The 27,327-nt window shown below is 40.0% G+C and overlaps 2 protein-coding genes across 2 annotated transcripts in view; one reads left to right on the top strand and one right to left on the bottom strand.

Moving 5' to 3' along the window:
• Nucleotides 1–5,313, bottom strand: part of lpcat1 (lysophosphatidylcholine acyltransferase 1) — a 39,011-nt gene extending 33,698 nt beyond the window's left edge. The window contains exon 1 of the mRNA XM_036515598.1: nt 4,939–5,313. Within this exon, the coding sequence (XP_036371491.1) occupies nt 4,939–5,058 (120 nt within the window). The 5' untranslated portion in view covers nt 5,059–5,313. The remainder of the gene's footprint in view (nt 1–4,938) is intronic.
• Nucleotides 5,314–22,553: 17,240 nt separating this feature from the next.
• Nucleotides 22,554–24,317, top strand: ndufs6 (NADH:ubiquinone oxidoreductase subunit S6). Its single transcript, XM_036516276.1, has 4 exons — nt 22,554–22,708; nt 23,048–23,101; nt 23,314–23,436; nt 24,211–24,317. Exons 1-4 carry the CDS (start codon nt 22,565–22,567, stop codon nt 24,277–24,279), a joined length of 390 nt encoding a protein of 129 aa, XP_036372169.1. The 5' UTR covers nt 22,554–22,564; the 3' UTR covers nt 24,280–24,317.
• Nucleotides 24,318–27,327: the final 3,010 nt, after the last annotated feature.

The raw sequence follows: 27,327 nt of genomic DNA on the forward strand, positions 1-27,327 counted from the left end.
AGAGTCATGGGAACATATTTTTGAACATTTAATCCTCTCGCGCATACGGTCACACCAGTGTGATTAGCCGTTTAGCATGTATGCTAAAACCAGGGTGATTAGAAAACTAGACTGGAAAAATTCTAGCTAATTTTAGCTTTGAGGAAACAGCGATTTAACATTAAAAATATAGCAAATGCTAACTGAAAACTATGAGAAGCTTAATAACGCTAATGAAAACATAAACGGAACCATGTAACCTACCGCGTACGCTGCATAGCATAAAGGATTAGTTAAGTGCGAAATGGTTAAATTAGCCTTGTAAATGGACTTATTGCCTGCATTATATGTATAGAAAATCTGCCCAGATAATTGCAGAATGGCCCCCGAGCTATGCAACTTACCCGTTTACCCGGTTTGCTATGTTCAATGTTGTTGAATGATGAGAAAATTCTTGCATACAGAGTTTGCATTTAACTTTGTTAGGGTTGTCGAAAATGTTCGAAATGCCGCTATACTTTAGACTTCTTCTGAGACATGGTTATAGCTAGCCTAGTTTACCAACCACTCCACCACAGGTTTCAGCTTCTCTCGTCACTTAACCACCAGTGCATGTTGTCACATGGATTTTTTTTATTTAGCAAGCATGCCAGCTAGCCTTGCTAGTATATAAAAATATATTTATGATTCCTCATTGAAATGTTGTCCCTGTGCATTTTTGTAAGCTTCTATCTGTTTTATCCTGTTTAATGCACAATGACTGAAAAAAACACTGCTTGACTTGAAGAATCTCAGTTGACTGACGGGGCTCCAACAGATGATTCAACTCATCGACTTTCAGGGGGCCGCCCTACTAATGTGTACCATAAACCTGTAACCATGCTAAGAAGGTGGTTCTAATGCACCACCAGAAACTGAAATGATTGTCCTCATTCGGTTGATAACGCATTTGGCTGATGTTCTGTCTAAATTGTCAGTGTTACTTAACAGTAAAAACTGACATATCTCCCTAAAGCATTATTTTTTTTTTCTTGAGTGAAAAATCCAGAGGGGAAATAAACACACCAAGCAGGAACCATTTTATGTTCATATAAATGTACTTTAAAAGTCATTTTAAAAAGTCATTCAGGGTAGCTTGCACACTAGGGTGCAAGCTACCCTAGTGTGCCTATATTGCATTACATCATCTTACCAAGAGCATACAGACACCTCCATTACAGGTGCTGAGCAGATGCTCTTATCAGGAATGAGTAACATATTTTACAGTTCATCCATTACACAGCTAGATACACTAAGGCAACTCACGTTAGGTACCTTGACCAATGGCACAACAGCGTAGCCCCACCTGGGAATCAAAAACGGCAACTGCCAAGTTACGAGCCCTCCTTCTTACCACTGCACCACACTGCTTCCTTTTGTATAGAGGAATGTCAGAATTCATACACAACCAAGTAGAACTGTGACCAGTACTAAAAATCAGCAATATTAAAGCATCAGTCTGTCATTCATAAATACAAATATTTTTGGTTTACAACCATAGTAAGATCATTCCTTGGCAAGTGTGCTATGTTGGCATCCAACACAATTAAAATTGAGTATACTAAAACTGGGGTTCTCTTTTTTTTTTTATTACCTAGTGACTGATTTCAATTACACATTTACAGCAAAACAGTGGCATCATGCTTTACCACTCAGGCTTTCTGTGAAGCTCTTTGCAGAAACAGACAAAGCAGGATGTCTGCCTACTGTAAGTCAGTGAATAGTATGGCTAGAAAAGCTTTTTGTGAAGAGGAAGCATCCGTGTACAGCTGGTCATGGAGCACATAGATATACACACCATTGTGCTGTGCTAAGAGGAACCAATTGGTTCCTGGGGAAGTGGCAGTCTGTTAAAACCAGTGTTTACAGACGCTGATAGATTGTTAGACACCTTCATAGTGGAGGAGGAGCCTGCTGTAACCAATCCCGGCGGCCTTGTATTGATAGCAGGGCAACTAATTGCATTTAAAATGCAAATGACTTCCTGTTCATCTTCTTAAAATGGCAATGTCTGACATGTAAACTAATGAATACCACCCATACATTCCACCAGAAATGTGGAGGTTGACATCTTAAAATATGCATGCCTTGAAAGCCACACCCGCAGAGCTGATTTAAAGGTATTTTTCAGGTTTTGAAAAAGGAACAATTAACTGAATCTCTTTTTTTATCCTGCAGTGATGCAAAGGCACCATTTCAGCAAAACGGTAAGGGAACATGACCTGTAACCAGGTCGTGGTTTCTAATCTTGGATGCAGCACTGACACGGTACCCTTGTGTGAGAATACTTCAACAACTCGAGAAAAATGTCCTGCTGTACTAATGAGCAATGTGTAAAAAGGTAAGCTAAGCTATGGCAATTCCTTCAGCATAAGGGCATCAACAATGCAATTAAACAATGCAATATGCAAGTTATCCTCAACACTGCCAGGGCTGAGGAGGCATGCAACAAGCATCAAACTGAAATTTAATGAACTGATACAATGGAAAGGGTATCAAAGGATCCTGCCGTTACTTCACAAGTCAAAGGACTGTGAACGACCGCGTGTAACTGATTTGAATTGTAAATAGCGAGGAGTGGATCTCATATCTGCATCTGAAGAGCAGAGACTGCAGGCCAACAGCAGGAAGCACTTACAGGGCATATCAGCCATGACTGGTCAGTCAAAGAGGTCACTCCTTGCTTACAGATATGGAAATGAGGACAGATATAGGTCAACAGGTTACTGCTGTTTGGCCCTGAAAAAAAGCCATCAGTCATTAAGAGTGGAACAATGGTGTCAAACAAGTAACATCCTAAAAGAGGGGCATTTTAAACACACTATCTGATGAAATTCAAAACCTACAAAATCTGAAATATCCAAACCCATTATCTGTAAAACTGAAAATAATGGATGGCTGTTTGTTGTCTTCACAATATAGCACTAGGAAACGAGTGAGGAATTTCAGGATTCTAAGTATAGGTTGTGGTAACAGCAAATAAATACATTCTCTCAGCTGAAGCAGCACACTGATTTTTTTCATGATCTTCAACATTCCAAAGAGGGGCTGTGTTTAAGCATGTAAAAGGATAGCTATCAAAACTGAGTATAGTGTCTACAAAAAATCTGCCTGGAACATTTATTGTTCTGTCCCACAGGGGTCTTGCATGCATTAGGAAGAACCTATAGCTCAGCATCTGATATCGAGTTTAAATGGTGTCGTGATTTATTTACAGAAGCCAGAGCACAGATCACAAATACGGCAACACTTAAGTAGTTCAAAAGGTTTCAGAAAGTGTCCAATTCTATTTCACAGGTAACCTACAAAATCAAGTTTTACAAAAGTATGCAAATAGATCAAAATGATTATGAAAATATTTTTGTCTCTAAAACTTTTAAAAGAACACAACACTTCACTGAATTGGTTTGCTTTAGCAAATGCAAAAATAGACATACACAGACAGACAAACAGACACACACACACACACACAAACACACACACACGTGTGCGTATATAACACACCAACCACAATGAATACCATATTGAGGCTAACATCAGTGTGTCAAATTGTCAACTATAACAACTTGGCCTTGAAGACATTTCTCAATGGAAATATCACAGGTCATTTGACAATGTTGCCACAAGAGATAGATTTACTGTATACTGTTTACTGTACACTCGATGTAAAACATGGGACTCTACAGATTTAAGCAAATCTAGACCAATTTTTTTTTCAAAAATTGTCATTTACAAAGCAGACATAAGAGGAAACGCATCACTAATCGCGAGCCAATCACCACTGACTTCCCAAATTCGACTGACAAATGCATATCGATACGTTATACGAGAATGGCTTCTTAATGTACAGTCGTACAAAAAATGTAGTGTATGAAAGTAAGACTCTCGAATTAAACGTTTTCAAGCGTGAATCACCAAACTCAATGTTGAAAACATTCATATGTTTTCCGTACTCCTTCTTTAAACTAAAAACAGAACAATACGTCCATAAGATACACGGTAACACCGGGGGGCGTGGAAGGGGTAATCTCGTAAATCTGTACTCGACACCCTACATCCATTTTGTAATGGACGCTCACGTGTAAATGCAGCACTCCTCTAAAGCAACATATTAGTGTACACTTTTCCTCCTAGCTTTGTGTATCAACAGGGTGGCGAGTGTCAACAACTGTGGTAGTTACTTCTTCAGCTAAAATGACGGATCAGCGGGTATACAGGTGGTCACTGCTATAGGGATATTATGCAACGAAACAGCAAGGAAACTGTAAAGTTGTAAAGCCGTTTCCCTCACCGTCCTTCCTAATCTCCAGATATCCGCGGAAGGAAGGCACATCGACACACGCATCATACAAGTCTCCTGTAACACACGTTGCCCTCACAACAGCATTACCGAGCGTCCCGTTTAGGGCAAGCGATCTGCCTTGATGCGTTTCTGTGGCGAGACACAGCTATGGCCATTTTGACATCGAAATTGTGCTACTTTACACCAAGCATACTGTTTGTATGCACATCTTGTCTAATCCACATGGCGTTTAGCGCACGTAGCTGGCTGGCTAGCTTGGATATTAAGCACCGAAGGCCCAAGCGACCATGTTCCTAGCTAGGTAGTGGCTGCGATTCCCGTTATCTATGAAGCTGTGCAACACAGTAGCTGTGCCAGCCAACTAATTCGCAAATTAACTAGCAAGCCTATATAACATACGATGACAAAGAATGTTACGAATGACTGTTTAGCTTTGATTCAATCCATTATAAGAAAGCTGGCTGTTTTTAGAGAACTCACTTCAGAATTATACTGTCCATACGCAGCTTCAAGGCTGACTAGCTAGTTAGCGAAGTGGTAACACATTTGTAACGGGGAAATGTCGATAGCTAGGTCTTTGCGCGCATTATGTTAATCTAAAGGAGTTGTGTGCTTACCTTGACTTTCTGTAGCGGGGTGAATCGCAAGTCATGCACAAAGGGGTTTCTAAACGGGGGAGCCAGCTCCTTCCCATCCCCATCCACAGTTGAGCACCGTCTGCTGTTGGTCAACCTCATCTTCACACCCGAGGAAATTTAGTAGTAAAAAAGAAAGGGGAACAGAACACAAGCTGTGGCGGTTTACTGCTGTCTCCACCGCGCAATTATTCTCTCTTTGCGCAATTTTCTGTTTGGTCGTTCTCCAGCCGTTTTGTCGGCGAGAACTGGTGTGATCAAGCGAGGATCATCCAGCGATTTGAATTCGGCGATAGTTTTCCGCTAACGCTAAAATGGTCCGCGTTGGATGCGTTGGGCTGAAGACAAACAGGATCCACTAATGTTCCTCAACCACGCATGCGTTCTCTGCTCTCCACGCTGACATCACTAGAGGTGAGCGGCTGCTTGATACTGTACAGTACCATGGACTGATAATAGATGCATGGCCATCGGACGGCTACAGCAAATAAGCAACAGAAAACTAGTTCTTTCCCTGCTCAGTTGAAATGATGGAAGAAGGCAGACACACCGTACTCAATATCAGCTGTCAGCATGTATCCTACGAATGGTACATGAATTAACTGACGTCAAGCTTTAGTCACAAAAATGGAAGTTTTTCGATGACTGTACAGTCCATTTTAGTCACTCAATTGTAACCTCAGCACGATCGCACCGATACAACAGTTATTGCATTCCTGCCATGTTCAGTGACACATATTGAGTAATCTGTTATTTATTTATTTTTTTTTATCGTCACCCGATATTTTGCCAGTGGTTCTTGCTGGACTGCATTACCTGATTCAATAACCAGCAGATGATTCCAAGTGACAATACGTTCAGGAGCGCAGATCTCGGGAAGCTAAATCTCGCGTTTTTATCCATGCAAGCATACTTTGTTACGTCCGTTTTCGTCTTAAAGCGCGAGTGTCAACTGGCAGACCAACAGCATCACCCAGAAATGTTTTCAGTAAGGACATCTAGGCCCCCGAAATCACCATTAAACCATCATCTCCGGCGGCAACCTGTAGCGGACATGTATGGAAACAACGCCACCTCCTGGATTGAATTTGTAATCTCTATGCCAGCCTCAACAACGAAGGATCGATGAAGCAAATTAAAACGTTGTAACTTATCATCATACATGGAAGTTGTAGTAATTAATGATAACGTTAAATGCACCAGTAAAATTAAATGTCCAAAACGTTTACATCTTACCCCTAGTGTTTGGCTGAACAAAATCGCTCTTCTGTCAGAGAAACTGGTGACTGTCTGTAGAAATGGTTGGTGAGAGCTGTTATACTTGACTGCTTGACATTTCCATCTCAGTTGTGTTGGAATTTGTTACTCATCTGTAGGAAGAGTAATATAAAATGCAAATGCATATGTGAAATTCGAATGCATTTCAAAACTGATTGATTTAGCTAGGGGATGTTCACATGGTATGTATGTCTTATTATTAAACAAGATTTTTCAACTTTATATTTCAAAGCTAGTTCATTTCTCTTTGACATGTCATTTCCTGAGTATCAGACTGTGTCTGTTTTCCAGCTTCTAGCAATGAGGGTGATCACAAACATGAATAAAATAAATAGATGCAGTGTTTATCTTGTCTGGTGTTCTATCCTGCACTCTATCTATGCATCACCAAAATAATCTGCATCCAGTATCTCTCCCCCTTGGGTAAGTGTCATCTGTAGGTCTTTTAAGAAAAAAGTAAGTGCTTCTCATGTTGAAAATGGCAACCAACTCTTGTGAATTTGGAAAAGTAAGTAATGATATTAGTATTCCAAGGAGAGTAGACATTCAAATTTATGGTTGATTGTGATATTCTGCGGACTCCCATCATAATTCTTCAAAAAAATTGGAGTTACTCCACCAACCATATTTTTATGAAAGCTCAAAATGCTTTCCTACACACTCCCCCCTTTCTGTCATCAGATGTTTTTTAGATGCACAAAACAAATAAATAACATGAATTATCATAAGGGTGCTTCTCAAGTCCTGCCAAAAATGAGGTCAGAGATAAGTGCCTTTCCATTCAGAAGGCAGCTATTTCCTGTGCCATTTGATCCGCCCTTTAATTTGTGCCTACATTCCTTACACTATGTCTGAATTGTTTATGGTTGTTTTTGGTTGTGTGGACATTCAAACATTTCAGTTATGCAGCATTCTTGGATATAAACAGCTTCTTATAACCATTTAGACCCCCATGCCCCCACTCCTGAGTTGACACACCTGAGTTGACAATGGTGAAGGGGACAGGGAGGGACAAAAAGTATAAAAGTCTGGGACACTTTTTTTTTTGTTTGTTTTACATTGCCAGTTTGCGGCATCAGCCCAAGAGCAACATTTTCCATTTGCAGACAGATTTGCAGCTCACTGTTTAGTCAGCAGCTGCTATAGCATTTGCATTCTAGTGCAGCTTTCTCTGCGATTTGCTGCTTCCACCAGATCAGCTTGCAGATGGCTTCATCGACCCCTATGGTTGCAGATATTTACATTTAAATGATTGCATTTTAAGGCTGATGGGTTTGCATAACAAGCAAGGTCTATCCACAGTGGAAATGGGTTTTGTCTGCAGCTTGTCCGCCAGCCACTTTCGGCACCTATCTTTATACAAATTCATTTCCAAACCATGTACATGCATTACAACTTACACAAATAACACAGTAGACAATGGTAAGCGATTTAATAACTCAGTAACCTCTAGACAAAGTATATTCCTTTATTCCTGTGTCATTTCTGTCTTGTCTTTGACATTGCAAGATTCTGAGTGCCTGGGTATTTGCAGACTGGCTAGAACGGGCGGGGCAGCTGACACCAAAATAAGCCCCTCACCTTGCTCATATTTCCATTATAAGGTATTGAAACAGCCCTTAATATGGAAGTGGTGACACTTTCAACTCTCAAAGTGAGTCAAACATAATGAATGAGGGGGGTGTTTGGGACCCGGCCATTCACTGTCAAGGGCACCAGTGGACTTTAATGAATGAATTACCATCTTATTACAAACTGAAGCAATACATTGACCAACACTGAAGCTTGACTTCAGATAGATCTGAATGGAATAGTGCCTGTAGCATAAATACTCTACTCCATCAAATATGCGTGTATCGCAAAGCATTGACTCACTGCAAGCACGTGTCATTCTATAAAGTAGCAGAAATCATTGATGAAATAACTGAGATTTACATCTATCAGCTTTTGGTCTGATGTCGTCTGCTATTTATGAATATTAGAAGGAGATATCTGCGTGCTAAATGTTCTTCAAGCTTTTCTTCACATGCAGGAGTGAGATCCTTTTACTCATTCTCGCTCCTGTCTCTGATTCATTCCCAGCAGTGGTATTTGTACCGGCATATCTTTCAGAGGAAATGTGCTGAATTTATGCAGCCCGGGGAGGAGATAGCTGGGGAATATGACTTAAGCGCTTTGAAGCAGGCATTCTTCGCAATCCACTGGCGGCAGATGTGGACCTCACGTATCTGGCAAGCTCTGCCGGAGAAATACAAATCGGGGATCTGCACTTTCAACAGGCAGCTTTATATAGAGCTGTGCAGACTGTAGCAGGATGGTATATTGAATGTTGTTGAATTGAATATCACTGCAGCATCATCCCCTGTGCTCAGTGTTATCCTTACAATCCAGAAAAAGTCTTGATTCACTTGTGTCTCCGCTATCAGACAGCCCTGCGGAGGGGGAACAAACCAACACATTTCTAGCCCTGTAACCTATCTAGTATGATTTCCCTGGAGCCTAGACCATGGGCTATGCCAGCAAAGGACATACTCTGTAGTAGGTATGACTTAATAACATCACATACAATTACCAGAGTCATACTGTAGTTGTAAAGCAATTATAAAGATCTATAAATACTTAAAGAATTTCTGCGTTCATAATTTTGTAGAAAACTGTAGCTGCTTTAACACTTCGATGAGTAGGTTGTCTGAAGTGGGAGGGTCCACGTCTATCTAGTTTTTTTCTCCATTTGGCAAACGCAACAGCTGCCATTTACTTGTCACAAGACGAAGTGGAGTGTGCAGCAGAACTGATGAATATTTTCCTGTACTAGCACTGATGTTTCTCTTCCACCGTTTCTTTCCTTTTCCATTGTTTTCCAGGAGTCTCTTGACCACCTTCCTGGGGTCAGGGAATACACTTCCAGATATCCCCCCATTGGCATGTGTTTTTTTGGCTTTTCAGTTCCCTCTGTAGAAATAACTTTGTCAAGTGCTTTGTAATGTGGACAGGAAACAGGAGCCCATAAATTATTCTAATGTCAGTTTATAAATAGGGCTTATGGGGAAGACTAGTGTTTAAGTTTAAATTACCTCTGTGCAAATGATAAAGAACATAAGAACATATTATGATGAGAGCAGGCCGTTTGGCCCAACTAAGCTCGCCATTACAATTAAAGAGATTCCAAAACTGCATCAAGTCTGGACTTGAACACAGCAAGGGTCTCTGCCTCAACTACGTGACCTGGCAACCTATTCCATGTATTGATAACACTTTGTGTAAAACAGTACTTCCTTATATCAGTGCGGAACTTGCTCTTCACTAGTTTCCATTTATGTCCCCTTGTTCTATAGGCTGAACTCAATCTAAAAATGTATTATAGTTAACCTTATTGAGTCCTTTTAGGAACTTAAAAACCTCTATTAAATCACCCCTAAGTCTCCTCTCGCTAAGTCTAAATAGGTTAAGTAACTTGAGTCTTTCCTCATAGCTTTTATATTTCATGCCAGGAACTAATTTAGTTGCCATTCTTTGAACTTTTTCAAAAGCCTCAACGTTTTTCTTATAGTGCAGTGCACAGAACTGCACACAATATTCCAAGTGAGGTCTGACTAAAGTATTGTCTAATTTCAATATAACCACTTTAGATTTATAATCATTACTTTTTGCTATATATCCCAACATCCTGTTGGCTTTTTTTTTTTACTGCTACAGCACACTGCCTAGATCCTGTTGAACTTGGGTCAATTATTACTCCCAAGTCTTTTTCAAATTGAGCACATTCTATTTTTTTTCTGCCCATGAAGTAGTCTTGTCTAAGGTTCTTATTTCCCACATGCAAGACTTTACATTTAACTACATTGAATGTGTAAAGGATGTAGTCATTATAATTTACTTATAAAAGTTGAAACTAAGATACTATAAAATGAAATATGAAATATCTTTTAAGAATTTAAGATTTTTTCTTAATATATACTATATATTTTTACTTTGTAGAAATCTGAGTTTATATCATCTGAATACACATCTCATTCTAATCCTAGACAGATCAGTTAAATCTTAAAGACAGTATTGCAGAGACTGAGACTGAAAATCAATGCAGCCAATAAAAAAACAGCAAATCGTATTCTCACTGAAGCACCAGAGCATGCTTTTTTCAGTGAGATAATCTGGCCAGAGATACTTGTACAAACAAGATGGGTATTGACCTGGGGTTTGTATGTTGACATAACACCTTTATGTGGGTAATGCGTTTTTTCAACAATTTGGTCAGTCAATATTGCATTACATCTCACAATTGATTTCTCTTTTAGTAAAGGAGGAAGCTAACCAAAAAAGGAATCATCTTTATAACAACCTGAGAAATCTTCAGTTACATTATGATTATGCAGTGTGACTTTGGTTTATTTAATTTTTCAAGGTGACAAAACTCTTTTTTGTTTACAAGTCCTGATAAAGTCCATTCTCAGCATTTCTAAAAAGCATGAGTTGTTGGACCATATGCAGAGCTTGGAAGAATACCTGGTTTCAGTATTCTCTCTAGGCAATTGATTTCTAGCACAAACACAATATGCTGTCCAGTGGCTGATAGCCATTGTCAATATCTGATTATTAAGTAATCTACATTGCAGTTATGCACAAAAGAGATTTATCTATTTGATTTTCTTGGTATGCAAATAACAGTACTGTACTTGCCAAATGAAAAGTGAAGAAATGAAAGAATGTGATGAATTGCTGATTAAATGCAAAGTCACAAAAGTAAATATTGTAACTTATTGGTCTCCTGCTGTGGTAATGGACGGATGACTTTTTTTCTCTCACAAAACACTCTTCTGCAATCTTCAGCCACCACCTCAAGCAAATCTCTCTCCTGAAGAGAACTGTGAAGAGGGCTTCCTGAAATGGTGGACCAGCCAGGAGGTGACCTGAAAAAGCGCAATGGTGCTCAGGGAACCACGCTTATGACAATTTGCATTTCTTAAGTTAGATGTGAGCACATGCACTACCTGAGAAAATTAGCCCCGGAGGATACTTTAAAAAAAAAAAAACATGTCTAGAGATAATCCCTCCTCTGTGTCATCTTCAGTCAAAACACGGACTGTAGGTTCTGCAGTGCCATCAACAGCAAATGCCTCCTTTGTGGTCCAATCAAGCACACACTCTCCGAAGTGCATTTCGTTTCTCCCCCCATCTGATGTATTACCTGGAGGGGCGCAGAGACCCTGCTTTTGTGCATGTGAACGTGGCATTTATGCCCTGCTTTGGGAGCAGATAATGCATGGTTTAAGGAACAGAGTGAGAAGGTAACAGTCCCCTGAAACCATACGTGCACATTTATGGCCGCTGCTGCTGGCAGGGGACACATAAATCAAATGGAGAGCTCTACTCCACGTGACCGGATTTCACCTTCTCATTTAAAACCGATGCCTGGTATTCACACTTCATTGCAATGCTGCAGCTGCAACAACCTTATATTTTAGCTATGTTGTTGTTTAAAATTAGCAGACCAATTACCCCCATTTTTCCGGACACACGTGTAAGGTCTCACAGATTCACAGTGTTCCTAGGTTTTTGTAAGTTGCGGCTGTTTTTGACTTTAGATATAGTTCAGATTGTGACAGTAGTTATCAAAGTGCAAACCACATGTATATTATATACGGTGATACGGTGATAACCAAATGTCTCCATAGATTTATCAACATGCTTTGTTTTTACTGACATTCATGTGCAGAATTAAATAAAATGCAATATTTCAAAGTAAAGTATGACATGTATCTGCTCCAAGAAAAGCTGTTGGTATGTTCATGTGCTAACAATACCACACATTCAATCAATCTAAGCATCAACACTTACGTTGCTCAATGCCCAAATGCTGACAGCACTTCAAAAAAAATGTTTATCACAAAAATAGAAAATCATTAAAGCGGGGGAGGATGAGAGAGGAAAATGTGCTCTTTGCTTAGCCTCTGCTTCCATGGCAACCACTTACGTACTGTATTATTGTACTTCCTCATTGTTGACCTCTACTCGCATAAGGGAATTCACGTGGCCATGATGCGCAGGGGGGAGTTTCCATGCAATGCATGGAAGCATCTTCCTCATCTCCCTCATGCCTGCATGTACAGGTCTGTACAAAAAAGATATGCCATGGCTGTAGCATTTTTCTATTGCGTGAATTATTTTAAGATGTGAAACACAAACAGAACTGAATGTTATAATATATAATTATGTAAATAATTTCATTATTTATATATGTTGTGATTTATATATGATGTGTGGTTTCTGGTCATCATCTCTCTATCCCACCTGTTACATGTCTTTACTTATGTTATGAAACATAACTCATTTTTATATATGGTAAACATATCTAAAAAATTGTCTTGTGTTTCATTCTGAATGATGCAGGAATGCTGTGTTGAGCCAACTGCCATAGAGGTTGTTGGCCTGAGCGGACACATTGCTTGCATGGTTTGATGCTGACCATTTTTCTGCCTTCATTTGCCTTGCAAATTCTCCTGAAAGCACTGTAGACACGCAGTGCTCATGATATGACCCAGGAGGAAATCCCCAGGTGGCCTCTTCACTGATAGCATTCACTGTGTGACTGTCACTTGTGCAACCTCTCGGCTCGTTTCGCTAAGGAGGAGGAGCTAGCCCATGCTGGGCGCAAGCGAAGGCCATTTATCGATGTGACATTTGAGAGCCTGGCATGAGGAATGTTTATCTGTGATTTGGCTGTTGGTGTGCTTTACAGTCTGTGCAATAAAACCCAACCAGATTTATTTCCATGATTAAATGTGTCATAAATGAGCTACAGCTACACTCTGAGTTCATTGTGCTGTGCGGGGGGAAGAGTGTGCATTGGCCTGAAAGGCAGCTGGTTGTCCCATATTCTGAAGCTGTTAGTAGTAAGGAATCAATTGTGATTAAATATTACCAAATTTATTAAAAATAAAAAGTCAGTGTTTAAAATAGCAGAAGAGCTACAGGATGAGCAACTCTCAACCTTTGTGTCTTGTTACACACACACATTGAGAGCTATGTCAAATTTAACATAGCATATCATCAGTGTTTTTCAATCCTACTCCTGGAGGCCCACTGTCCTGCATATTTTCTATCTATCCTTGCTCCAAACACACCTGATTGAAATTAGTGTGCATGCTCTTGAATAAATCAGGTGTGCTCAGCTAATCAAAAGTGCCACTGATGAGTTCAGTCAGGTAGGTAGAGCAAGGACAGATAAAAGATATGCAGGACAGTGGGCCTCCGGGAGTAGGATTGAGAAACACTGGCATATATGATCTTTTTCCTTGGTAGAAGTCCCTGTATACATGTGGAATTCTACGGGAGATGCAACAGGAGGCCAGACTCCTTTTTGTCACATGAGTTGGAAGTGTGGGCAAGGTGACAGTGTTTTTTTTTTCTTTTTTTTAGATGGAAGGAATTGATACTCCGCAGTCTGACGTCTGACACCTGATGTCTGATGACGGCAGCTGCATGTTTTATTCATGGTGCCGGAGCAGCTATAAGCATGTGGTGCATGTCGCATAATTTCCAGGGCGCAATTCCAGGTAACACATACACTCACATTACATTGCTGTGACACTGTAGCACTGTGGCCCCGCTGTTGTAATGTCACAGCAATGTTGCAGGAATGTATCACTGCTTTACCAGTGCTTAAAGTAGGTGTCAGGACTGCTTGATGTGTAACCTCTTCTCAAGACAAGGGGTTACACATTTAGAGTTTAAGGTAATATTTACATTTTACAAGTATCCACATTTATTTGGTCCTTGGCTTTTGGTCCTTGAAGTGGATCATGTGATTTGACATGCTCACTGTACCATGGACAGTGACAATTGTTCAGTCTCTGCATTTGATTGGTAATGCCTTCATCAAACCAAGGGAGAACGATATGCTGTAGAACCCCAACTGCAGTGGGTTAGTTCCACCTTGTGGTTGCAGGCGTTATTGTGCAAAACCGATTCACGTGGTCACTTCAGTTGCTGTGACTAAAGCCTGACACCTAGTGGAATGTCAATTAGTTGCTGTAAATGAGTGTTTTTCTGTATAACTCCATGGCCTTTAAATATTATCTTCTATGAGTAATAAGGTATTGTTGTTCATAAGTTATTTGCTAGAGTAATTTGTGTAATCAGTTTCGGTATATACAGCCCAACAACACACACACCCTCTTGCTCAATTTTAAACAAATGAATGATTTTATGATTTTTCATCAAGGTTCATAAGGAAAACATCAAATTAAATAGACATTAATTACCTTTGGCTTTACCAAAACACATAAATTCTAATGCAGTTTCATAAATATATTTTACATTCATTTTACAGAAAGTGGAATCTTTTTGTTTTATTTATTATTATATTGTATTGTATTGTATTTATTATTTTGTCTCATCCTTTACAGTAAAAAAAAACTTGAATTGACCTTTAGTATATTTCAATGAATTCTGTATTGTTCCTTGTGTCAGTGTTCAGAATTTTACGACTTGTATATACACATCTTTGTGTGTGTGTGTGTGCGTGTGTGTGTGTGTGTGTGTGTGTGCTGTGTGTTGTGTGTGTGTGTGCACGTGTGTACATGTGTCTACATGTGTTATCAATGTCTTCATTTGTTATTATAACTTGTCAAAGCAGTCACATGTCCACATCTTTCTGGAACTTGTGGAACTGTAACTATTCTCGCCCCTTTGGGCAGACTGGATCAGGTCTTGACATTTGCGGCTGGCAGGAATGGAAGTGCTATTTTCTAATGTATAGAAGAGCCGGTGAAGTGTTTCCCCACCCTCAGTGTCAATAGCACTTGAAATGAAAATGGAAGAAAATGCAATTTAAAGACACAATGGAAACAGAGCCCCACTGCATGTTTTCAGTACAGACACCATTTCCCCTTTCTTGTACAATTTCAGTATAGCCTCAGGGCAACATGTTTTAACATTTGCTCTGCTTCATCGATTGTAACTAATGTCAGTATTAAATCACCCCATGTGACATTTTAAGGCAGGAAGCACTGGGAATTTTAGGAAAGCAAAAATTCTCTTTCAGTTTTGGAGATCTTTGTGCCCTGTTTCAGAGGGGAAATCTTATTATATGTCAACCTATATATTTGTTTATGTATTTTATATTGAATATATATATTTTATGTCGAATACCTGGCTCAAGAATACAGCTGCAGTGCCCCACAGGTGCATTCAAACCTGCAACCCTCTGATTACAAGATCAGCACTCCACCACATTGCCAATCATGTTTGCTTTCTACAACACTACAGCCAGTACTACCTGACTGAATAGCATCTCTACATGACAGTCCGAGTGTTAAAACATGTGTACTTTTTATATTCTTAAGCGTACGACCAATAAGGATGTACATGTGATGCTATTTCAGCCAATGGGGAAAAAATACAGGCCCATTATTTTTATTACACATAAACGTTAGCTTGGTAACTAGCAATTAATAAATCTCTACAAATATTAACATGACAGATTTAAGAAGTTTTGCTTGGTGTTGGACCACCCCTACAGTACCACTGTTACAGTGAATAAGGACAAACTTGTCTCCCCGCTCAAAGTTAAACAAACAGACCATTCAGAGTTACAGATACCACCTGTAATTGTGAGGGTTCAGGACTCCAAGACTTTTTTTTTAACTCTCATCACAGTCTCAGGGTGATCGGGGGAGGAGATAAACTGGTGAGGGAGCAGAGAGGCATGCGCCATCCCCACCCCAACTCACTCAACAGCGGCTCTTCAAAGGTTAACAGCAGGGGCAAGTAGCCAGGGCAGAGATGGTGTGAGGTAAACCACAGACAGACGACAGCGGGGGATCAAGAGGAGATTATCAGCTCCGCAGAGATGGCAGGTCACAGTGGCAGCTGACAGTGAGCACAGACCCACTTCAGCTCCACAAAGCCAGATAAAGAGGGGCCTATTGACCCATACTTATTTGGAATCTCAGGTTATCCATTACAAGGGATTCAAAGAGAGCTGCAGTTTTTGTGTTAATGGACAATTGAAAGAAAGGGACTTCGATTTCAGTGATTAATTAATGCATATGACATGGCATGATATGGATTATGCCTTACATATATGAAGCAAATACATGTCATTTCTGAAATAGTAAAACATTGAATCCATGGTGACAATGATTAAGATCTCAATGTGATTGAATTCTCTCATTTTATCTACAGATGGATTTATTGAAAACACATGTTGAAAATGCAAAAACATTATGTGGCTGACGGCCATACGATACATTCAAGAATGTTAAGAGAATCAAATTATAAAACTAGCTTTTTGAGACAAGAATGCTGTAAAGTAGTATCAACATATGCAGTCCTGTCAATTTCTACTCAATAAATGAGTTAAGACCTATTAATGAAATGCGCTGCCAGCAGCTCTATTAAGGATCAATATAATAATAATAATAATAATAATAATAATAATGCAATACACTGAAAATCATAATCTTGGTGCAATACATACTATTAACAATGGGTGGCGCATTTGTGGCAAAATTTTTGAAAAAATTTGCCAAAGTTCTTCACAAAATCCACTACATTAATGAAATCTGCAGCTTACAGGTATGTACAGATGGATAGGGGATGGATGGAAGGTAGTACTACTGCATCTGTTACATATAAGAATAATATTAGAATTTTATAGATTACTTCCATTGTCGTTTGTGTATGTGGAAGAGGCATAGGAAATGCATTTGTATTCTGAATGCATTTGTATTTTAAAAACATATGTAATATTTGCTTCAACTTTATCTGTATTTACATCTGAGAGACAGCCAACCCCTACAATTCCACATCGTCTGCTATTGGAACAAATACTGAAATATTTAGGTTATAATACAGATCCCTCACTGTACATTATAAGCAATTTTTAGAAACAGCAGTCACTATTGTTCCCTGGTTTTTGCAGTGAAGATACCAGATGGAACAGGGCACCCACAGATATACATTACCATCCTCTCTACCACACTAACAGAAGCAGCCACTGTTTTTGGTTCTTGCCCTAGGAGAAACGTCAGCTGAATATCCGGCACAGCATCACTTTCTCCACTAGATGGCGCAAGGTGACGGTTTTTCAGGCAATTCCACAGTCGACGTTGTCAGAGGCAGCTGAGACGCTCTAATACTGCCAGTTGGAATGTTTCAGTGTGCCGTTGTCCATCCCATGTGCCTCTGCTGACAGTGGCGAGTCAGGACAGACAGATCCAGGGTTTACACACCGCTCTGGGGATAAGGAGATTATCGCCATAGAGACCCTATCAGCCTGCTCTGTGTGGATTGCCACCCTCACTCGGGGGTCTCGTCACAATCTTTAAAAGCTCCAGATATCAGCAGTCGCATTAACTTCCTTCCCATCTCCAGGGCCTGTTGTCAGTCATGTTGCACCTAAGAGCTTCTGAAAAGTTTCATAGCCCCACAGCGAGTTGAAAGCAGAGCCAGTGGGCACCAAGACTCCTTAAGACCTGAGGAAAAAAATGGCAAGGGCTCTAATGACCAGAGGGATATCGTAGATGCATTTGCCCTGAACTGAAAGCAGGACCTCGATCTAAGCCCTCTAAGTATTTATGGCCTCTAACATTCCCTGAGAGACAGTAATTTGATTAGACCTATGCCTCTGTTAAATCTAATGGCATTGTGCACTTTATTTGAACTAAGGGGTTTTCCTTCTTTTTTGTACATCATTTCAATCAGTCCAATTCAGCAATTTTCATGTTCATAATTCCATATTCAGCTTAGATGTGGTTTGGTGCAAAACGGTTCAGGTGGAATGAATTAATTTTGCAGCTAACTATAACCACAATGATAGAAAACAGTCTGGAGCGGAGATCGCTCCTTCACTCTCTTTCGCTCACAGGTCTTGTCAGGTGATGAAAGAGCTGGTGACCGCTCATGATGCATGATAGGAAATATGCAGAGATTGCCTAAATGCCTGATATGGACATGAGCGAAACCATCCTGTGTGTTAGCACCTCCGTGTGAAAAAGTCCAGGCGCGTCCCTGATAGCAGCAGGACTTGCTATGTCACATTCCTCTCATCTGTGCCTGTCTGGGGTGGGTGACAATACTGCCTGTGTTAGAGGGAACTCCCATTGTTGATGTAAACATGATGATTTTAATCTGAAGTCTTTTAATTTGCAATCACAGTTTACATTGAATGAATGGAATATAAGCAGGAAAACGAAATGAGGTAAAGCGTATGTTCATGTTTAATTACAAAGCCCCGGCAGAAGTTGAATAAATATCAAGAGGGCCATTCAAATGTTTTAGAAAATCTACAGAGACAGAGTAATAGGGTAATAACTTCCGAATTGCTTTCGTGGGCTGAATATTTTGCAAAATGTTCCGATTTGGACCAGTCCAACCAAGAGTGGTCATGGTTGCACATATCTAAGAGTAAGTACTCTTCATACAGTATGACTGTGGCAAAGTCTTGTTTCACAGAGAATAGTGTGAATTCCTCCTCATTTAAAGACCCTGCACAACAAATAAAACCCTGTATTCATAGACATTATTTCAAAATGTAGCTGTCAGGTAAGATTATCTTATGTAACATATTGAAATGGTTGAATCTATTATATTCATCAGTTACCTAAGAAATGATAGACAGAATCCAAATAGTGTCTCTATATAATCTTTCAAGCTCTTGTGGGGTTGAGGGATTGGGGAAAGAGGGGTTTCGTGTGGGTAACACTGCTTTATTGGTTAATAACATCAATTTGGCAGTGGCAATCTTTCTGCGGTAAATACTGGCATCTGCATATCATGCTACTCTTAGCCCTACTGCTGATTATTTTCCTTGTGCAAAGGAAAGACCTGCTTCAGCGAGCAGTGCAAAAGACTTATGCGGGTTTGCTCATGTGGCGTTCAAAGAAAGATAACCGGGGAGATCATCAGGACAGGAGTGTCACATTAAATGTGTTTTCTTTGTACCGCTCAATTCCCCACAGAAACCCTTCCAATGTACTTCGTCTCATCCAGAGAACAGCGCCGTCCCCGTAGACTGCTGCACGAAGGACCATTACAAACACGAATCTATATTTCATGCGTTTGGAAATGTGTGGTACCGGGAACAAAAGGCAGTTTATTAAAGTATTTATGCTGTGCTGCCATCAGGGCTCACGTTTCATTCACAAAGGTCTTTTATTTGCAAGATGCTTGGACTTTCTGTGCAAAGCAAGTCTTTCATTGCCAAAGAAACTGTTATTCACAAATGTAATTGTACCCTATAAAGGTGTGCCCCATATAAATATTTAATGCATTACCACCTCTTACCCGCTATTGTTATTGAACTCTCCTATACCCTCACCTCTTCCCACACAATTCTATCTGGCATAACTAAACAAGACCACATCATTCCATGTACTCGCCAAGGTAAATGCATTACAATGCGCTGTATCAGTGAGTGAGCACAACATGAATTTGAGTACGAAGCTATCCACAAACCTTTCTTTGAGCATATTTTGTGGTCAATACCCTTTCTATATACAGTATAAGTGAAAGAGCTACCATGATGAGAATCCAATACAACTGCAAAATTTACTTTTTTTTTTTTGCTATGTGGTGGTGCTATTTAAACACAAAAAACAAAGACACTAGCATTTTCAAATAATCAACACATTAACAGCAATAATAACCACAACATCAACAATACCAGGACTGAGAAGAATAGGAATATATACATTTTATTTGTTTAGGTGAGTGTACATAAAATGTTAATCAGGTTTAACATTAAACATTAACAACAGCATATTATTTAAAAATAAGCTTTATTTATAATAAGCTTAAAGTCTCAAAGAACCTATGAGACATTCTGGAATTGTATCATTCAGCTGTCATTTAAACAGAGGAAAACAGGCAATTTACCCTGGCATACAGAGTGAAATGAACAGGCTGAAGGCACAGAACAATTCATCCCCACAATGGAGTGCATGCTCCACATTACACTAGCTTAGCTCTCTAATTTAAATAGGCAGACATGCTCTGCTGTAATCTACAATAGCAGTTCTTTACTCAAACTGATGTTGGCACTCATAAATAAAATCTGTGACTGGGGACTCCATCTGTCCGTGCTGATGAACTGTTCTTATTTTCACAAACATGCAAATGTAAGGAAAGAAATTTAAGTGGTGATTATTTTCAATGAACAGCACTCCTGCAGGTAACATTATCCTTTGGTGTTATGGTAATCTCCTTGGATCACTGAATTGTGCAAATAGATTCTGATTTATATCTAAACAAAACTGTGTGGATTTGGCTTGGTTTCAGTTCACTTATGTAAACTTCAGCCTTAAGAACAGCTCAGCCTTTATTCTTGAATAAAATGCGCTGACCTAATAATTTGAGAAACACATTTGCATTCAGGTGCTTCAAACCTACTGTTACAAGTGGGTCTATGATGCAAATTTGCCCTGACAATGTTCCAGAGACTGAAGCTTTGTCCTGTGTGCACTGCCAGAATACATTTGTTTTGGAAGAAAATAGTGTGCTGTTTTTTGTCTTTGGTATGTTTTGGGGAGGAAATTAATTCTCACCATCAGTTTCATTTCTGATTACATTTTGGCTGGCATAAAAATTCAGACATCTACAACACAAGCCACATGGTTAAAAGCAATTATATATGTGTGAATAATAATGGCGAGATGCTCCAACATATGTTGTTACTGTGGGATAATGATCCATTTACCTGAAGTAGGGATTTAATAGCATGGTTCTAAAACAGATGTGTACTGTCGTCATTCATAATGTAACTCCAGAGAAGACAAATTGTCTCTGTAAGATAATTAAAATTCAACAACTTTCTAGCTGCTTAATTTCACACTGTGCTAGAACCACAAGACGGTTTTAACCTCGAGAAGGAAATACTCAGACATGTCTTAACATTTTATATACATGGACATGGTCCCCCCCCACACACACACACACAAACGTATCAGATAGTCAGAAGTTGCTTTATAAGCAAATAAGACATGAAATTGTACTTTCTGATATATTTTATTGGGGTGCAACAACCTGATCAAATGTAGGACACAGTTTTCGGAATTACAGACATCTCTCCCCCCAGTTCATCCTTGCCGTTGCTTGTGCCTCGGGTTGGTTTTGCAGAAAACAAATAACCGTCCCCTTCGGCGCACAAAGAAACAGTCCTTGCATCGTCTTTTTAATGCAGTCTTTGTTTTCATTCCGGCAAACGGCTGTACACATGGAAGCTGGTGGCACTGTCCAAGCAATGGCATGCAGGTCTGTTGGTGAATTGCAGGTGGCAGGAACGTTCTCGCCTGCGTAGTTATGACGGAGGACAGGCACCTGTATACACCTGTGGCTGGTGATGCATGGCCAGCCGTACACATTCTCAGGTGGCGAAGCTGTCGTGTGACGGTGCTGACCAAACCAGTCAGTAAGACGGATGTCATTGTGACTTCACCTGCGAGCACAAACAAGACTGTGATATACATGTGCAAGGCGTAATCACTAACAGAAAATCTACATTATATTTCTTACCGCAACCTGCAAATAAAATGTGATGCTTCTCAGAAAACATTGTGATAGCCCAGGCTGCTAGCGAGTTGTCCATTTAATGTTACGCAGAAAAAAATGGAACATTGCCCTTCTGACTTCTACTAAGATGTTAACTAATATTTATTAAGATCGCCATTCACAATCTAACTAAATGAACTGCAAAGCTAACCTGAAAATAAGTAGCAAATAGCCTTGCCACAAATGCACAGTCGCTAGCAACGTTAAGTGAGCTTATGCCGAGGTAGCAGCCTGCTATCTGCATACGTCTAGGCCCAATTCTTCCCTCTTAGTTGTGTCGCCTACTAGCTTGTTATAACACCCACTTCAGAACATCTGGTCGAATGTACATAAATTCACACAGACCTTGGGAGGATAATTTAGTACACAAGATTACGAGACGAGTACCTTGCTAACAACCCGTAAATGTTTCAAAACGGACAAAATTCAACCGTTCTTGCTTCCAGCCTGCATATGGTGCCTTTGAATGTCACCGACGTCGCTACGTAAGCGTTCCGCTGGGTCCTGGTGCTTGCGCGTACGGCCCTGTCCATAACGGTCACTTATTCATAGTATAAAATACACCTACATGGTTTTAATACTTATTTTGAGTGGCTGTTTCATCGTGTAGGTTAAGATACATTTAAATGTTGATAATAGCGTAAGGTGGTGAAGGAGGTTTACTAATTAACTTCATCGGGAAATGGAGGCACAATGGAGGCACTAGGACCCAGAAGCCGTTTAATCTGTTGTCAAAGGGAGTCTTTTGCAATGCACGCTGGGTTTACGATTTCAGAAAAAAATGGCCGCCCCCGCCGGTAGGCTGCTGTCCTTCGGTAAAAATGCGAGGACACTTCTGGCACCACTGAGGTTGTTGTCAGTTTCTGTTCATCAGTATGGTGCTCAGGTGTCTAGTACCGGTGAGAAGATCACGCACACCGGACAGGTAAACGATATGCAGATCAGTTAGAAAAATGCTCTGTCGCACTTGCAGGTCGTAAGGCCATGTTATGTTGCTAGTTTAGCTAGTTAGCCAGCCAGCTACAGTAACGGGAAACACTAATAAACTCTTTTTTTCTTAATAACGCATGTAAACGTAAAATGACAATCAGAATGCATATAATGATGGTGATCCATCCAAGGTTGTCATGAATTGGCTTTGGAAGTCGAGTATCAATTCGAATGGAGTGACCTATTGCAGAACTGACCAGCGAGATAGCCAGCTAACTATATTTTGCCCTGAGAACGAACTAGCAATCTAAATAAATACTGTCCTTCGTTGCAGGTGTACGACGAACAAGACGTGAGGAGAATGAGATTTGTGAACAGACCAAAAGAGGTAACGTGAAGTGTTTTGTTTATGTTTATGTTTGACCTAGCTGGCTAACTACATGATGAAGTATATGCTTGGTTTAGGAAACGAGGTATTGGACACATGTTCCATCTAGTTGTAAGTGATTCATTCTAATGCTGTTGCAGATGGGTAGCAGTTTGCATGAGTCCAAGATACTTGTAATTTTGTAGTTCTGACGAATGACCAATTGATTGCAGGTGAATGAGAACTTTGCCATTAAGATGGTGGCGGAGGAGCCAGTGAGCACTGTGGAGACCAGGATAGTGTCATGTGATGGAGGTGGAGGAGCTCTCGGTCATCCCAAAGTCTACATCAATCTGGTAGTAAAGCTTTCATGAAATGTGCTGTAGAATTTACTGCTGTGTATTAGTTTCCTTGCACAGTTTAGTATCTGGCTCTATAGATGTGTAATATTGGCCACCCTGGATATTTGTATACCCAGCATGTAAATAGTGGTGTCATCTAAGAAATTAATTGGAGTATAAATTAATGAAACAGCTGTCATTGAGGATGATGTGCATAATTATACGTCTAAAGGAGCTAGGCAATTATAGGTGAAGGACACTGCATTACATGAGATGTGACCATCACATATAGAAGTGTGTAAGCAGGCATTATGTTGTGTGCCCACCTTTTTATAAGAACATGTCTTTAATGTTATATGAATAAACCAAAGGAAGAGGACCGTAGCGACTTTATTTCACCAATATTTAAAATGTCTTTGTTGTTTTTTCCCATTAAAATTGATTTGCCAGAATTGCGTGGCCATTCAGCTCTATAAAAACAGAAAGTATACCCTGAATTGTAAAATATGTGGGGCACATTGAACATTATCAGATTCTGTGTATAGTAGAGCCTATTTAAAATGTAAAGAGTTGCACTGTGGCTGCTGTATGTTTTCCCCTGATGCCACAATACAAATGTCAACAATAAAACCATTGCTTTCTATTCTAGAATGGAAATGAATGATGTGGTGTGTATTAGTAATGGCTACTATAGCCACCTCTTTCTTAAGGTGTGTTCAGTCAGTAATGGCATATATATATAATTTGGCTGAAATTCATTAACTTATGCATTTTCTTTACTGTGTTTAGGATAAAGAGACCAAAACGGGCACATGCGGTTACTGTGGCCTGCAGTTCCAGCAGAAGCATCACCACTGAAGCACTGTTTCTGTCCACCTTGTCTGTAGTTGATTCTTCATCTGGATAATAAATTATTTTTTCCTCTTCAATCTGTTGTTTCATCGTCATGTTTAGAAGTACAAAATGCACCGAAGAAAAAACTTGATAATAATGAACTCCAGAGTGGTTCACAAGGTAAAGACGTTTATTCTTAGTGCGGGCTGAGCTCTGTAGCTGGGGTTTGGTCTAACGTTACCTGCTGACAAAGAGCAGGAGCCCACAGCGGTGGAACAAATTGGCTTCACTCTGCCTGGGAGAGGTTCGGGTGGGTCGTTCTGGGTTATCCTGCGACTTTCTAAGGCACCTGCAAGTTACTTGGATAGTGTGATGGGGATCTGCCTTGCCCTCTGCGCAGTGTCTCTCTCCTACTGCACATGGAACTTGTAGTGTGAAAAGTAGTGGCTTTGGCTTGTGTGTGCATCGGAGGATTGACCCACACAGGTGGAGAGGTTGTCACGGCGGGGGAACCTCACGTTCAGTTGGCGTTCACGAGTAGTTGAGTTGAACAAGAGGAAAAAAGATAAAGTGGAATTTGGGGTATGCATCTGTATAAATATACTAAGCACAGAAATCAGTAGCATTTCATGCTACAAAATGAACACTTGCTTATCTCAGCATTGTCACATTGTGAAGATCGATCTGGGTTTGGGGAAGCATATGGAATATTGGCTAACAAGCACGGCTTTGAGGAGATACAAAGGCTTGAAGTAAGTTTCCAGTTGGAGCTGAACTCTCAACGAAAGTGAAATTGAGTTGGGAACTACAATACCCTTAACTCATATGAACTCATAAAGTAGTCTATATTGCAATTGTCTCTATCCTTGTAGTAGTGGGATAAAGGTAGTGGTGTGGTGTCACATTTGCAAAAGATGTACTTTAATGCTTTGCCTTCTGGCATGCTCTCAGCCATAGCACTTCAGCAAATCATAACAATGTTGAAATCATCTCCAAACTCAGAGTGAATTAGCCTGCTACAAGTACACACACAAGCATAAAGAGCAGTTAGCATGTCAGAAAAAAGGCACTCCAAATGAAAAATGTAGCCGGCAGCAGGAAACATTCTGTAAATGATGTGCCTTGATTTACAGTACAAAGTGAATAGACATGACAATCACATTTCACTTTTCAATTAATTCTAAAAATAATGTTGGCTTTCTATGTTTCCTATTGAAGAACATTTAACCATAATAAAACTTTGCCATAGTTTTATTAGGGTTGCCATAAAAACTTGCCTTTTTCATGGTGCAATAACCTACGGTGTGGCTAACATTCCATTTAGATAAATCTCAGCATAAAATGTTCACGTGGCTATCAAATATGTGACAGTTCCTCTGACAACTAAGTGACCACAAAACTAAGGATTAGCAAATGACTCCAGTTTACAGAGACTGAACATTCATTACATTATTTCGTTGTTTTTGCTTGTTTTTGTCCTTATAACGGGGCACTTGGAAGTAAACAGTATACGCTCACTTCCATTATAAACCTCTTTTAAAGATGGATTTTTTATACATGCACAGTAGAAGTAAAGTGCCTTGTTCAAATGGACACCTAACATCTGTTCCTGAGCTGCGGATTACTTCAGCTTGAATATCACCGAGCTCATTAAACCCTTTCTAAATCAGTCCAAGACTCAGAGCTGCTGGAAATAGGATCATTTAATGATGTGCAGACAAAAGGTTAATGGCTCACTAGCGGTGCCAGATTTTGCCAGCCTTTTCTCGGCATTTGTGATGAGCCAAATAGAATGTCATTACGCTCTTGTCATGTCGATGCACCCGTGAGCCGAGCCATGTGAGGCACGGAACCTATGGAATAGACCATCACCATTATAATATTCATGAACATGACAGCCCCCCCCCCTCCCCCAGCCCTACTCGGGTTCATTCTATGCCTGTCACATATGCCCTGTGTGCCCAAGGTGACAGGCTCTCTCTTGTTCGTTTTTTAACAGTTCTTGCTTCCTTGAAGATTAATATCAATAGCATTATTGGATATACTTCAGAAATGCTTTGGCTGCAGTCTCAGTTTTGAACGACTGTTTCAATCTAAAATAACAACGGATATCACAACCAACTCAGAAAATAACAATAAATAAACACAAAGGAAAAAAATGGCTTTTGGGCACCAGTGGCAGTAAGGATTATGAATTCATCTTAATGCGGTTTGAATGCTGTGATTATTAAAAGACGGTGGCAGTTTTCTTTTTTTCTTTTTTTTTTCTGTAGACCAACACACATGTAACAAGAAAAAAAAAAACAATTCACTCTGATCCATTTGAATAACTTCCCTTTGTTATTCCATACTGGGTTCAAGATGGAGACAGTTGATGTGCTTTTAGTGGTGTCAGTGATTATTGATTTAAACACTGTATGAAGAACCTCTGGGCATTAACCTTAGCCAGCGCCTGATAAAATCCCACCCACTCCTGTAAGCTATACAAAATAAAATTTCCACAAATATTCTCATTTGTGACAGTTTGTGTGGTGTCACAAAAGTTCTTACAGCCTGGATAACAGACTGCAATCAGTTGTTTATTGCATGCCCACATAGTCAGATGCGGGTACTAAGTGCAGAGTGCATTTGAAAAAAGGCAATTAGAAGCTCTACTGTTGTTATAGTAGCTCGCTGGTGTATTTATGTATAACTTACAAAGGGAAGGCTTCTATCCTGGTCTTTAAAGAGGGGGGAGATAGGCTGGGGTGGGGGTTCAAATGAATAAAATATGGAACACACACTGGAATGTCATTTACAACACTTGCATGCTGCCCACAACTAAAAAGTAGCTATTTGAAAGCTGAAATATAATAATACAGCTGATTGACAAGGTGGGGAAAATGTGCACACTATTGCTCTTTGGATCAGGTAAAAAAAAATATGAATTTTCCTCTTTTGACAGACTGGCATCATCACCGATGGCAGGTTTTTAAACTCATATGAGGCCTCCCTTATTAAACCAGCCCAGCAGACCCTTAACAGTCCGCGCCAGCCTGGCTCCCAATCGGAGCTCAGCTTACCGGTGCCACA

This window comes from Megalops cyprinoides, chromosome 21, assembly GCF_013368585.1.
Source record: "Megalops cyprinoides isolate fMegCyp1 chromosome 21, fMegCyp1.pri, whole genome shotgun sequence".
Taxonomy (NCBI): domain Eukaryota; kingdom Metazoa; phylum Chordata; class Actinopteri; order Elopiformes; family Megalopidae; genus Megalops; species Megalops cyprinoides.